Source organism: Lissotriton helveticus, chromosome 1_1 (assembly GCF_964261635.1).
Source record: "Lissotriton helveticus chromosome 1_1, aLisHel1.1, whole genome shotgun sequence".
Lineage (NCBI taxonomy): Eukaryota > Metazoa > Chordata > Amphibia > Caudata > Salamandridae > Lissotriton > Lissotriton helveticus.
The window spans coordinates 1425722955-1425737856 of record NC_136057.1 but is presented as its reverse complement, the minus strand read 5'-3'; the positions used below and the strand labels follow the sequence as shown (position 1 = coordinate 1425737856).

At 43.2% G+C, this 14902-nt stretch overlaps 1 protein-coding gene across 1 annotated transcript in view; it reads left to right on the top strand.

Moving 5' to 3' along the window:
• CACNA1A (calcium voltage-gated channel subunit alpha1 A) overlaps positions 1-14902 on the top strand; it is a 1120700-nt gene that overhangs the window by 224934 nt on the left and 880864 nt on the right. Inside the window, exon 3 of the mRNA XM_078685323.1 lies at positions 10055-10084. Coding sequence (XP_078541449.1) covers positions 10055-10084 — 30 coding nt within the window. The remainder of the gene's footprint in view (positions 1-10054; positions 10085-14902) is intronic.

Here is a 14902-nt window from a genome sequence, read left to right as displayed (position 1 = left end):
GATTGCACTTTGTAACGTTGGCTCTGCACATTTTCTGATACCAATTTACTTTAGTACTCTTTCATACATTGCATCTAAACATGATTAACAGGCCTCTACATATGCGGGTGCTGACTACTTGTACATATGCTGCACCCCTACAAATTTCACTTTAAATGGCGCTCTCTCATATGCAATCGTGGATTTTCCTCTACAAGCTAATGGGTCCACGGCTGTCTATATGTAGATTTGCGCCTTGAATTTTTCAAGCTTTGTTTTGTCTATCAGTTTCTTGAATTCTGTGAGCCCCATGACATTTACGGAGGCTCTACTCTCCAATATGAACTTTATTTCTTTGCCTTCAATCCAAAGGTGTGTTGAGGGAGTTTGCTGGAGTGCTGCTTTGTCCAACAGCATGAGGATTTAGTCTTCTTCGCAGCTGTGAGTGGATGTGACAGATCGGGGAGATGGTGATGTTGACGGATTTCTTGTGTAGGGCATGATGACCCTTACATGATGTCTCTCATTCCTTTTGCTGTCATGACCCTTTCCAGTACCTCCAGCGAAGTAGTTATTCTTTTTTGAGATGTCTCTGACTTGACACACTGTTTAAAAATTTTTTTTTTCTTCCCACACCTTTTGCACACGTGGCCCATGGGTGGGCATTTGCTTTCATATGTCCACACCGATAGCTGGGTTTGTAAATGCATTCATTTTGACGTCCTGATGTGGTGTTCATGCTTTCTTTCCTTGTTGTCTTCTGACTTATCATGGCCATTACATTTTCTGGCTGAGATTTGCTGGCTTCCTTGAGGGGCACTTCCTTTTCTGCTCTTTCTTTGGCTCTAGCTGTTGCCAACATTTTATCCAATGTGTGTGTTTCCTGTAGCACCTCCTCTAGAAAAAATCCTGAAAGGCAACCATCTGGGATGTACAGTCTTTGGCTTCTTTGAATTCACTGAACTTGCAATGTTTTAGTCGTTTTTTCCAGGCATTCAGCAAGTTCATCCATTGTTTCACCAGGCATCTGTGACACTCTACGGAACATGAACCTCTCATAGTTGACATTAGTGGCAGGATAAAAATCTTTGGAAGTGGGTCTTTCAGTTTCTGGTAGAAGACTACTTGTTGTTTTGAGAACTTTTTTATGGTGTCCTATACCTGATCTCCTCCCAGATTCTTGAGATATTGATTATTTTTCCATCATCTGGTTCTTCAAGGGCTTCTATGAAGGCATTGAAATTCTCGATCCATTCTGCCTATCTCTGTTCTGCTTCTTGGCGGTCTCAAATGGTGGGGGTGGCATTAAAAATGCAGCTGCATCATACTGGGCTTTCCTGTCCCCTAACATGATGCTTTCGGCTTCTTTTCTCAGGTGATCTTTTTGGGGGGCTGAGTGGTTTGGGCTTTGGCTTTCTCTTGAATTCTTTCTCTTTTGCTTCTCACCACTTGTTGTGGCCTCTGTTCTTAATATCTGTGGCTGTTTCGCAGCTCTTCCAGAACACAGTGCAGTTTACCATTGTGTTGCTTGTTGTCTTGGTTATTTCTAGTGAATGGAAATTGCACATTCTAAAGTGCTTTTGGAAACCCCCATTTGGTCTGGTGTCCACTTTAAGATGGCTGCCACATTTTCTTTGGGCTGGCTATGACTGAAACCACCGGTTCTAAGCTCATTTTACTTTGCTTTTCCTGGATACTCAGTCCTCTTTCTATGCAGGACTACATATCACATCCATGTTAGTCCGTCCCCTAGTAAACGCTTTCCATAGAGTTGCAGCGTCTCCATTCATTGAACTGCAAACATTGAAATCTCCTCCCCACAAGAGCATCCCATTGAAGATTACAGTATAGATGTACAGTTATATTATCGATATCCCTTATCTAAGCCCCCTTGTCCGTAGCCCAACAAAGAACTATCAGGGGTGGGGTGATTAAAAGAACCAAGCTCATCAGAGGTCTCAGCACAATCCTAGCATCCCTGTCTCAGTCAAAGGCAGGAAAAATAAATAAGCATTGGCATAGCCAATAGCTCTCGTCTGTGGGACTTTATAAGTGTTTAGTTATACAGCACAATATCCTTGGTGCAACAACATCAAGTGTTGCATGGCTAAACACTTATAAGGTCCCAAAGGCGCGAACTATTGGCTATGCCAATGTGTGTTGCTCTTGTGACTCTGGGGAAGCTTTGTGCTGGTGGGTTCACTCAGGGAGAGCATAGGAATGGACCTGCATGCAAAGTTATCTCAGACCTGAGTTGAGGAAGGCAGTGGGTTGCCTTAGGTATAGGTTAATTTAATAAAATTCAAAAGAGTACTATTTATCTGTGGCAACCTTGTTAGAATGAGGCTGTTTCCTCTAGACAACAATGTTCATCCCACTTCACCAAGATTGAAATCTCTTAGCCCATTAGTACAGCAAGAAAATTGAAAGCAGGCTGTAAACATGAAATCCTATCAAAATGACATACAGTACGCACTATCTGAACAATATCTCCAAGAAGAACAGACCATGTGCCCTGTTTTTTCTACTTGTAAATTACAGGAGGCACAACAAATGTCACTGAGTGGCAAAGGGATGAACTGATTCAACTCGTACTGCCGAATGGTCACCATACAGAGCAAAATGCAAGCTTGGCCTTGTAAAACTGACTGCAAAGTGTGAGGGTGGAGGAGACAACTCAATTGATACGATAAACACAGGAGATGCGAAGGCACTTCACAATTGCCTAAATAGTGTCCGAGATGATCCTTACTGAGAAAATCTTACAAAAGAGGTACTATCATTACCCCGTTGAGACACATTGACAGCACCATATCACTTAGGTGAGGCATCTCAACCTACAGGATCACTTAAATGTGACATAAGTGGAAAACAGCAGGCTAATAGAAGAGTAACTCCTATATAACATTTTGTAGAAGAAACATCCATAAATCATCCCCTGCAGTCATTTAGGCTTCTGTCAAAGTGTCACATGGCAGATCCATGTGACTGTGTCGCTGGTGAAAGAATATATCAGGGTGTGCTTCACCAATTTTCAGTAGATAATCTATGCAAGCATTTGCAATGCAATAGGTCTCGCAGTTGTGAGAGTTTGAGCTATTGGCATTGTAAATGGCAATGGCTTTTATTTACATGTTGGTTTTTAAAACATAAATAAAAGGCATTGTCATTTACAATGCCAATAGCTTATTCTCACGTAAATGCGAGACCTTTTGCATTGCAAATGCTTCTTGTTCTCCCTGTGGATTATTTGTGTGAAGTTTGTGCTCATGAGTTATGTTGTGCTTAGTAGTGCTTCAAAGCAGGGATGGAATGATGGGAATGGATTCGAAAAGAGAGCATAAAACTGCTATTGGGATGAGTGGACGTGCGCTTGTGAGTTGGGTAAATTGGCTAAAATGGCGGGGAAAGTTTGAAAAAGGATGTGTGTGAGTTCATAGTAATCAGAAAGATTTGGGATGAGTCAGAGAGAAGAGTGATGGGACAAAGTTTCAATGGTGGTCATGCCTGGTTTAATGCTCAAATAAAACGCCCTTGGGCCAAGCTCTCGCTACATAAGTCAACAAAAAGGTCTCAAAGTTTTGGCAGGTAAGCAACAGAGGGACAGGAAGGGAAATATTAAGCTGTGGTTAACAGATGTCTATCTCACTTGAAGGTCCGCTGGTCTGCGTGCGAAAAACACATCAAACACAGTTTGAAATGCTAGGGAAAGGCAAAGGCATGAAATAACGGATTAAAGAAAAGATGGATGGAGGCAGAGTTGTGTGGGGAGAAGATATTGTTGTACTATAACGAGTCGGATTAGCATGCCACTACCATTTTCTTTTCATTTACTGGGAACCTAGCAACAACAAACAAAGAGGCCGATGTGCCCTGCGTTCTGCAGAGACGGAGAGATCCTTTGATCTGCTGCCATTGTGGGAAGTCAGATAGACAGCGGACGAGAAAGGATGGAGCCATGGGGCATCCCTGCATTAGTCACAGCAACGCTTACATCTCTGTCCATTTAAGGCTTGCATGCGCCCAGGAGTCCCAGTGGAGGAGCGGCAGGCGCTATATAAACACCACAATACAACACTATGAGAGATATGGGGCTGGAAAAAGAGGAAGGCAGGGGGTAGACGAAAATGGGGGGGAGGTAAAGGAAAAGGGAAAGAGGGTTTTATGGAAAAGTCAATAGACTAACGGACCAATTTACAGCTGTGAGAACATTGTAAGACAAGCGTGCGCGTGCCTCGCGCTGAAAGTTTAAAAAAAGAAAAAGACATGCAGGCCGCAGCAGGAGAGAGAGGCGGAGGGGTGAACTCGCGAGTGGAGCACGCACTGGGGAGAGCAGTCTGCTCTTTTTCAAAGCACATACTCGTGCTTGTGGCACGCCCATGCGCGCTCCCGCAAGGTGTATGCCGCCACAAGCACGAGTATGTTCTTCGAAAAAGAGATGAACGACGGCTAAATGTTTCCTATGTAGCGCATTCACGCTACATAGGCGAGACCTGGAAAGGAGGATGCTGCAAAGGACAAGTGCTTTATGTCAACCAAGGAAAAATGGGTGGGACTTGTCTACACAGCATTTTCCTTGTTTGTTTTTTATGTCTCTAGGTTGTTACCTTATATGTAATGACTGGTACGAGGACACAGGACATATCTGTTTGTACATCTAGCATTGACTTATTCCTTTGTAGACACCTAGCTAACTTAAATACCCCTGTGTTCACCTGGCTTGTTTAAATACCTGTGTGGATATATGTCCTAGGTAAATACCTAAAGAGAATGTGCTCTGGTAAATGGTTGTGTTGATACCAAGCTCAGTCATTTTATACAATGATTAAAAACATATCTATTTTACTATGCTCAGGTTTGTAGAGAGAACACCTTAGTGTTCTGTTGCGTTACTTTGAACGGCAAGAAGTTTCAGTGAACATTACGCTATCTATTTTCCGCTACCATACCATGAAAATCTTTGGAAACATATGCCTCAATTAAGTACTTGTATAGATAGCTGGTTCAGTTAAATACCTCGATTGACTCCTTGTTCAGGTAAATTGTGGTGTGTCAATCTAGTACAGTTCATTTGGTTTGCAGAGATCTGGCTCAGGTAAGAACCTGATTGGATACATGGATCAAATAAATACCCCTATGTATACCTGACTTAAATGCATTCCCTTTGTACCTATTAAGTTACGTGGTGTATGGATACCAGGCTCAGGCAAATTACCGTGTCAAAACCCTGTTCTGGTGAATCCCCACATGGACACCTGCCTCAGGTAAAATTGATCTGTGGGAAACTGGCTCATTTTAATCTGTTTCTACACATGTTTTCAGGGAAAACCTGTGGGCCTATCTAGGTAGGGTAACTCTCTGTGTGCATACTAGGAGTGGGCAGAACTAGCGGAGTAACATAAAAACGGTGAGATTCTACAGAGAAATATGCAGCTTGCGCTTCTCGCACTGCAATTTAGTACTGGTAGTGCGAGTAGCGCTGAAAATAAGCGTGAATGGCACCATGGATTGTGATAGAGATCGCTGCCATTTGAGTTGATTTTGCTGCTGCTCCAATAGAAAACCTACTCGAATGGCAGCAAATCTACATGAATGGCAGCCCTTTGAACGCTTGGGACTGCCCGTGACCGCCCGCGTTAGAAAACCACGCTAGGGGATGCTCAAGCTTGCTCGCATGCACCAGCTTGTATTTTCTGGAGCCTCACTGGAGAAAAAATCTGCCACATGGCGAATGATAGAATTTGGCCAGAACTCCCCATTAAAGAGTAAGGCAGAGTGACCTGAATTCTGTCTACTCTGCGTGCGGTACAAAACATTCCCCCCACCTCTACTGCATAACTGACTGACCTAAACCCATGTGTACAGGTCTGGCTCATTTAAATACTGTCAGAGGTATCTCATTCAGATAAATAATGCTCTGTACACTTGGGTCAGGTAAATACCTGCGCGTATACAGTGCCTGGGAATAAATGTGTCGTTGTGTGGATCAGTAGATAACTGTTTACGTACCGCACACAATTAGATAGCTGTGTATGCATCTGCACTTAACTACACAGTACATTTTCAACTGGGGAGTATGTTTCACTTGTGTGGCCATGTGGCTCAATTAAACAGCTGGGTGCACACATGATTCATAAATACCTATGTCATCACCCAGCTGGAAGAATGCGTGTGTGTGTGGTGTGCGCGCACACATAGGTGTGTTTACCTATACATTCTATATTGTAGTACTTTTCGAGTATAAGATTAGGCACATACTTGTTTGGACATAAAGCTCAGACAAATATATTTGCGGACACATCTGTAGTCACTTGTAATAATCTATTTTTTGTGTGGACTTCTATCTTAGATAACAGCCTATGTAAACACCTGGATCAGCTAAAAACGTGTGAACACCTGGTTCATGTAAATACACGTAAACACATGGCTTGTGTAAATGCTGCAGACAATTAGCTTCGTTAAATACCCCTGTTAACATCTAGCTCGGTTAAATACACATGTGGACCTCTACTGCAACAGAATACTTGGCTGCACAGTTGGTTGATTTAGCTACCAGAGTGGATTCCTGTTATTGAGAACGTGTTGATTGCTTCTTTTGGTGAAGTACATAAGTGGGCGCCTCGCTTATCTAAGTACCTATGTGAGACTCAAAGCTGGGTTAAGTCAATATGTGGACACTATACACTTGACTTAAGGCTATTTGGCTGACCGCAAGCTGCTATCCGCTTCTTCAAGTTCCCCTGAGTACCAGCTATGTCCATCCAATGTGTTTTAGGTTGAACCGACATGGCAGCAACCAAGCCAGCACCACTGCTCATGAAATGAAGGCCATCCAATAATCTCCCTCCAGCTTATGCCTGCTCAGGATCATATATGTATACAAAGCTTAGTGAACTATGATCCTAAGAAATACCACAAAGAGACCCTCAGAGCTGACCAAAGATGGCGGCATACTAGAAACCATAAACTGTACTCCTGTCTCTCACACTTCTTAAGCCATCATACTGTAAGCACTGCTTCCCATAGCACAATAACAGCACCTCGGTGGTCATCCTGTACGACCTGAAAACACTCTTCACATGAGATCGAAAAACAAACGTACCACCTTTCCTTCCAAACCCCGTACACGGTGTACTACCTATGTAGGCAAGCACATCAGCCCTCGACAAAGGGTTAGTAATCACTATATAGATGCTACGATACAATGCAACACAACACATTTCCCCTTCTGTGGTGTAGGGAAACACCTCTGCCAAAGTCTCACCATTCAAGGAATTCACGTGGACATTTTGTCAGTAGAGAAATTACCCCCCCCCCTCTTGAAGTCGCACAAGCAAGTGAATTACACTTGTATGGGGGAAGCAGTGCAAGCCCAAAGTCTTGCCGGTCAAGAGAATCTCAAGGGTATCAGGAAACAGGTCTCAACAGAGGTACAGGACAAAAAAGACACAGCACCCTCTACTTAGTATCCAACATGAAAGTATGTGTTTTGACACAGTCATCTACAAATACCCAGCATACGAACGACCCCTTACCAGTGCACCTACCTTTTTGGGCTCTGAGGAAAGGAAAAGGTTTGTTCTCCTATTCCTTGCCTTATCTTGCTCCTGGGGTGCCTGATTTCTGGATGGTGAAAGTGACCAGTAGCAGTTCATCCTCTTCTTCGTTTTAGAGCTTGCAGACTATTTTATGCCGGAAGACCTTGACTTCCTCTCTCTGAGGTGTTGCTCCTTTCATAGGTGTTTCCGTGTGTGAATATCACGTGCAGTTCAGAATCCGTGCAGACCCTTGGGTCAGTTCGATTCTCTTATTGATACCTGTTTCATGTAACTGCGTGTCAACGAAGTGCTTAACTTACATGAAAACACCTATGTGAACACCTGGCTTAGTTAACATTCTGTGAAGACATCTAACTCATTATAACCTTTGTGGACACTCTGCTTTGTAAAACACCCCTGTGAGCACATCCGACTCAGTAAATACCTGAGTGGGTGCCTAGCTCGGATAAAAAATCTGTGATGACATCGAACTCAATAAGTACCAGAGTTGGCAGACGCCTCAGCTACATCAGAAGAGCAACCAACAACAGTGATCCACCTTCAACAACAAATGACGCCACCAGCCCCAAAATACAGCTTGAATGCCTGGAGCAGTTTGTTTTTGAGACCCTACTCCACCTATGGTTTGAATCTTCCTCTCTGATTGTTCCCAGCAGATAGCTGCCTACCCTCTTCCTCAGAACCCTTACCTGTGATCTCAGTCAGTGTTCGTCTCTGTCACTAATCTTATTCCTACTAATCTTATGTCCGACCTGTGACCTCATTGAACTTCTACACTTATGATTATCACACATAGGTAATGCCTTGTCTTGACCATGACTGTGAAAACACAGCATTCGTACTTAGAGCCTGCCTGACCAAGACTGTCCATAGCGTTCGTCCAAGCAGGCAAAAGTGAAGTACAGGTACATTCTAATATTTGGTGGTACGGCTTAACTCTATCGGTTTATGGCCATCCAGCATGGAATTCAGCATAATGTCATAGAGTAGTGTAAAACCTCGTACTCCTGCGAAACACATAGCACTAACTCAGTCATCGGGTCAACGCCATCAACAATTGTGCCTGTGCGTTGTTGTGCTTACTAAAAGCAATTACTACAATCCTGCCCAACATCTGCACAAGCCACAGGGGCATCATCTTCCGAACACTAAGGGCTCTGTGCATGTGCCACTCAGTAATGAGGAGCGCCCACCCCCAGTACATACTGGATAGCGGTCATCCCCCGCCCATGCCATAGATAGCCCATCCTCAGCCACATTATCAAGAGCCCGTCTGAGGGCTTGGCCGGCACTTTGTGCGTAGAGGGGTCTGCTTTACCCCTCATCGGTTCACTCATTGACTGCACCCCTCCATCTGAAAGCACTCATGTACGCTTTGGGAATCATACAGTGTGATTAACTGCCATTCACCCAGGCCTCATTGGCACTCTGCCCCCATTCAGAGAAAATTGCACAGTGTAACAAGTTGTGTTAAATATACTTATCCCCAGACATTTTACACGATTTTACTTTTTAAAGCATTGTCACATACCACTATACTGCACAAGAAAGCCATGCGCAGTTCACAACAAAAAGCTAGTACTAACTACAGAACTCTGAAGAAACATAAGGAAACAACTTTTTCTCACATGTAATTCACAATTTAAAGTTACATTTGCAGTAACCTGACATTAAAAGGTGCAGTAATGTAACACGGCTTCAGGGGTTTTACGCATATTTCCTTCCTGTGTGTAAAGTAGTGCGTCCATCATCAGAGTTATTTACTGTGACAGCCATCCACCCACTAGAGGACCACCACTCCACCCCACCCTCTCTCTCTCTCTCTCTCTCTCTCTCTCTCTCTCACACACATATCAGTGCTGATCCTGGTTTTCTGTTCTCAAGGGCACTATGTGAGTCGAAGGATGTGCTCTGCTCCATTTCAGCTCATGCTTCCGCACGTGGAAGACACCTTTCTGTTTATTTAAGCTGTGTAAGGTTTCCAAGCTTCATGTGTGCTCTGTGAATAGATGGATCTGCCCTGCTGCGCTTTTACCTTTGTGTCTATTTAGGACCCAACCCTCATGTGTATCAAAGCTGTATCCTGGATTGCAGGCCTCGTCACCACACTATGAATAGTTGTGTCTAATCTATGTGTATATTTGTGTTGCACCCTGGTATGTAGGCCTCTTTGGCACTATGTGAATACTGGGGTCTGCTATGCTGCTCTGTCGCCTCATAATCCCTTTCTCCTCTCCTGCATTGCTATGTTTGTTTTGTGATGTTTTTGTGTCTGTATCCCCACCCTGGAAGTCATAGGGACCCCCCACTGTTTTGTAATCCCCCCCTTGACTGCAAGCCCCTTGGAATTCTGATAGTGGTCAGGTGGGCCCAGGACCATGGTTTGGTGTAATCGACTAGAAACTCCATGCTGCACTAGGGACCGTGGTGGAAGTTGGTTCAGAGATCACTTAGGGGCAGGAATTGACAACTTCTCTCCAAATTTTGCTATTAAAAGTCACATATCCTCTTTGCAGGTTGCTGGGAAAACGGGAGTTGAAAGATATGTGAGTAGTCCAGGTGTAAAAGTATTTCAAAGGGTCACGGTGCCCTTTTCAGACATATCATTAATGGTAATTAACCACCACTAGCTTAACGGGACGCACTGACGGTACAGTATGTGGTGTATACTCTTTGGGTGTATATTTTCTACTCTACATGTATATACTTCATGTTCTCCGTGTGCATGGGGTTTTCTCTGTGACTGTGAGAGATGTATCGTTGGTGAATTGTGTATCTTAAGTGTGTCACATGTACTACGAGTGGTATTCCTTGAGCAAACTTTATGCATGCTGTGTGAGTTTGGTTGGTGTACATTCTTTGTATTTAGTTGAGGTATGTTCTGCGAGACTGCATGACGCATTTTCTGTGAGTGCAGTTGGTGAATTTCCGTTTAACGCTCTCAGGGCCTGATTATTGAGTGCTGTTGAAATATATTCTGTAAGTGCACTCTGTGTGTGTTGTCTGAGTGCTTTCGGTGAATGTTCTAGGAGTGCAGTTGATATTGTTCAGTATATATGCTGAGGATGTGGTTTGTGGGTGCATTTGATCTATTTTCTGTGAATGCAGTTGCTATAGATTGTTTAAGTGTCAGTGGGGAGTTTTCTGTGCATACAGATTGTATATGTTCTGAGGGTGCAGTTGTTATGTTCAGTGGATGCATTTGACGTGTTTTCAGTGTGTGCATTATGTGTATGCTGTAGAACTGTAGTTGATCTACTTTCTGTTATGGCTATTGGTGTACTTTTTGTGAGTGTAGTTGGGGTATGGTCTGTGAATGCGGCTCTGATGTGTTCTATGAGAGCTTTTGGTATTTATTCCATGACTGCAGCTGGCTAAGTTCTTGGATAGCACGTCCTAGCTCCTTTTCTGTGAGTGGAACTAGCACACTTTCCCAGAGTGAGGAGGTGTGTGTTTATACACAATTATGGGCTTGGTTTAGATCTTGGCGGACTAGTTTCTCTGCCACAGCTGTGACTGATATCCTGTCTGCCGGAAGATAAATCCCATAGGATAGAATAGATTTATATTTTGGCGGACGCGATATCCTTCACCAGTGTGACGGAGTAACCCATCTGCCAAGATCTAAATCAAGCCCTTAATATTTTTATGTGAGTGCAGTTATTAAATACTCAGGGAGTGCATTTTCTGTATAATATCTGAGGTTCGTGTTTTGTTATTAATTTTAGTTGTTGTGTATGCTCTGTGAGTGCTATGGGAGGTTGTTCTCTTAGTCCGTCTGGAATATGCTCTGTGAGTGCAGTAAATGTGTGTTCTCTGAGTGCAGTCAGATCATGTTCTGAGTACAGCGGTTGTATGGCCTCTGAGTGCAGTTAGCATATGCTGTTCAAATGCAATTGGTGTATGTTCTGCAAGGGTTGATGGCCTATTTTCTGAGTAAGGATGGCACACGTCATTGTGTGAGAATGATGGACAAAGTCCTGGGCGATTTTTTTTTTTTTTTTTGTGAAAAGCATTTTGTGACACAACTTTGCTTTTCGTTTCCTCGAAACAATGGTGAAAATGTGCCAAAGGTAAGCCATGAATGAAAAATGACATTTCATGATGGTTGCGGAGAATGCTAAAACGTTTGTGATATGTCGTCGAAACAGCAAAATCCCACAGAATTCCATGGAACTGACATATTTTGCATGTTTCGAGTTTCAAATGAATGTTTGACCCAGGCTTAGGAGCCATATTGATAGCACAAATGGTGTATTTTGTGTAAATGGAAATTGCACGTTCAGTGATCAGATATGTATTCTGTGCGTGTCTGTTATGCATTACCTTCTAAGAGCTCAGGTGTAGTAGCGTAGATTGCGTATATGTATTTGTGTGCTCTTGTTTGTTTGTGTTCAAATACTGTTGGTGTATATGCTGCCAGTGTACCACTGTTGGTGTAGCCTGTGTGAAAAGTTTGTTGGTGTATGTTCTCTGAGTGTGAATTTGGAGTGTGTTCAGTAAGTATGCTTATATATTCTAAGACTTCTCCTCTAACGCTGTTCAAGTGCTTCTGTGTGTCCTTGAATGTGCTCTGAAGTGTCCTTTTCTGTGTCTTTGACTGTTTTGTGTCTTTGTGACTTTGTTCTTCACTATAATGCCTGGCTGTGATTGGGTTGCGTAAGCGTATGTTTCTGTAAATCTGTGACTTTTCCAAATGTTTGTGCTCTGCACACCCGAGACTGTCTATGCCTGTGATTGTATTCTATCTGTCTGTGAATGTACCCTGATCATGTTCTTTGTTTGTTGCTGTTCTCTGTATTTTTGTGACAGTACTGTGTATGAATGTGCTGTGCATGTCTGTGACTCTGCTCTGCATATTTGTATGTGAATGTGTTTTTATGTATGTGTCTATGTTATGTTTGTCAGTTATTTGACTGCTTCTGCTTTGTCTCTCTTTTCTGTATCTTTGGCTGCACTTTGTATGACTTTGCTGCCTATGACTGTGACTGTGCTTTCTGTGTTGTTACTGTGCTGCTTCGTTCCTTGCTATGCTCTCTACGCCCGTGACTGTACTCAGCATGTTCGTGTCTCTGCCACATGTACGGTATACTGTATATCTTTGGTGAAGCTCCTCATATATGTGCCTGTATATGTGGCTGTACTTCTATGTGTCCTTGATTTTTCTCTGTATGTGAATGTAGTTCCCTATTTCTTTGAATGTGCACTTTATATCATCGGCTGTTCATGATCTGTTTGTGATCGTACTATTTATGTTCTGTGATTGTTCTGTTTGTCCTGTAGGTGTATTATTTATGTCTGTCACTTTATTTTGTTCTGAGGATGTGCTTTGTATAGTAGGTCTGTCATAATGCTCTGCATGCTGTGATTGTGTTTGAATGTCTGTGAAGGTACTTTGCTTTGTGACTCTAGGCCTGAGCTTCTGTATGCCTGTGCTCTGATTGTCTGTAACTGAACTGCCTGTGTGTTGTGGCTGTGTTTTAGTCGTGTTGTGACGGTAGTCTGTGCATCGGTTTGCCTATGGGCTCTGTGTCTGCAACTGCACACTTCTTTATGGGTATGCGACCTTTGCTCTTTGTGCCTGTGAATGTGTTCTGTGTGCAATGCAGGTTGCACGACTGCCACTGTATTCTGTAACTGTTTTCTACTCATGTGTGTTTGTACCTTGTTCTGTTACTGTGCCCCAAATATCTGTCAGTATGGGTATCTATGTCTGTTATTGTACTCTGTTCTTTGACTGTTCTTTGTGTCTGATTGTGAACTGCCACCGTAGCTGGTCTCTTCTGTATCTCTACATACAGTAGCTGTGTCTGCTCTGTTCTTTATCTCTGCACGTGCACTAGATGAGCGCCCTGCCGTGGAGTCTGGTCTGGGTACCATCTCTGTACGTACAGTAATACTTTGGACCGATGCTCTGCATACAATGTCAGTGCCTTCATATACAAGAATTATAAAGACTTTGCAGCGTGACACTAAATGTGATGGAAACAGTGCACCCCCTTGGACAGGAACAAGCCAGGGTTTAGACTCAGAGGTAAGACCATAGAGAGTAGACCCAAGTATAGAAAGGCCAAGCATCCTGAGGAGAGGACTGAGGGGCCTGCACATTGATAGGAGGGAGGCACTGTGTACTCTAAAGGGGGTCATTCCTAAAGCAAGCCCTAGATGATCTTATGTTCACACATACACGTCACCGCAAGGTGGTACTACCAACTCACCGTCACATGATATGAAACCCTGATACGCACACTGCGCTGGAAGTAGTGAGTTTAAGATAAATACACATCAACAAAGTACTAGGGACTGTTTCCTATCTGATAGTATGAGCTTTAAATTAGTACATAGCACCACAACACTGCAAGTCTGGCTCCCTTTAAGAGAACATGAGATCAGGGCAAGCCGGAACCACAGCAACATGTCAGGTGTAGACTACTGCAGCGAGGTATGAGCGCAGGGTACATACAGACTCTGTCCGTCGTAGGGCCTAGATTATATACCATGATATAAGTTTAAGATACTTTCACACGCTATTGAGTGTGTAGGGTCTGCTGTATGTTCCATAGTCTGAGTTCTATATACACAATATTGTCGCTAGCTTGAAAGGGCCACAGTGCTGTACTGTGCCATGAACACAGCACCAGCTTGTAACAGTTTGCTTCTATTTCATGTAATGAGTTCAAGGTACGCACACACTACAGCAGAACAAAGAGTGTGTATGTCTAATGAAATCACAGTAAGTGCCCACCACATCAACTTTGCAGGTTCGACTCTCTTTACCATGCTTTGTGTTCAGACACATACACACCACAGCCCGATTGTAGGGCATGGTTCCCATTCATGATCAAAGCTCTAATATGTACACAGCAGAGCCAGGCTGTATGACCTGGTCCTCGTACCATGAGACGAGCTTTGAATATGTGCACACCACTGTCAGGCTGTAGAGCTTGGTTATTAACTAATGTCATGGAATTGTGAGATGAACACGCCACAGCCTGGTTGTGCAGTTGTGTGGGTGTCTATTGCTGGTGCACTGAATGATCTCTGTCTGTATATACACAATACTAAAGGGTAGTAGTGAGTTTATCACATAAACATACCATAGCGAACTTATACAAAAGTGTGAGTGGACATATACAGGTAGCCTTTGCTAGAGGGGTCTTAAAGGAACAGGCTGATGTTCACGATTTCTGCATTTTGGGATTTCTTGAGTAATTTAACAAGGACGTCCAAAAGAGTTGTCATAGAATATTATTAGAAACCTGGAATTTGAAATGGAAAAGCAAAGGAAAATGTAGCACATTCTTAGAAAATGTAGATAGCTGGATTTGTCCGTAGCTAAAATATGTGAGCTTGGAAGTAAAACA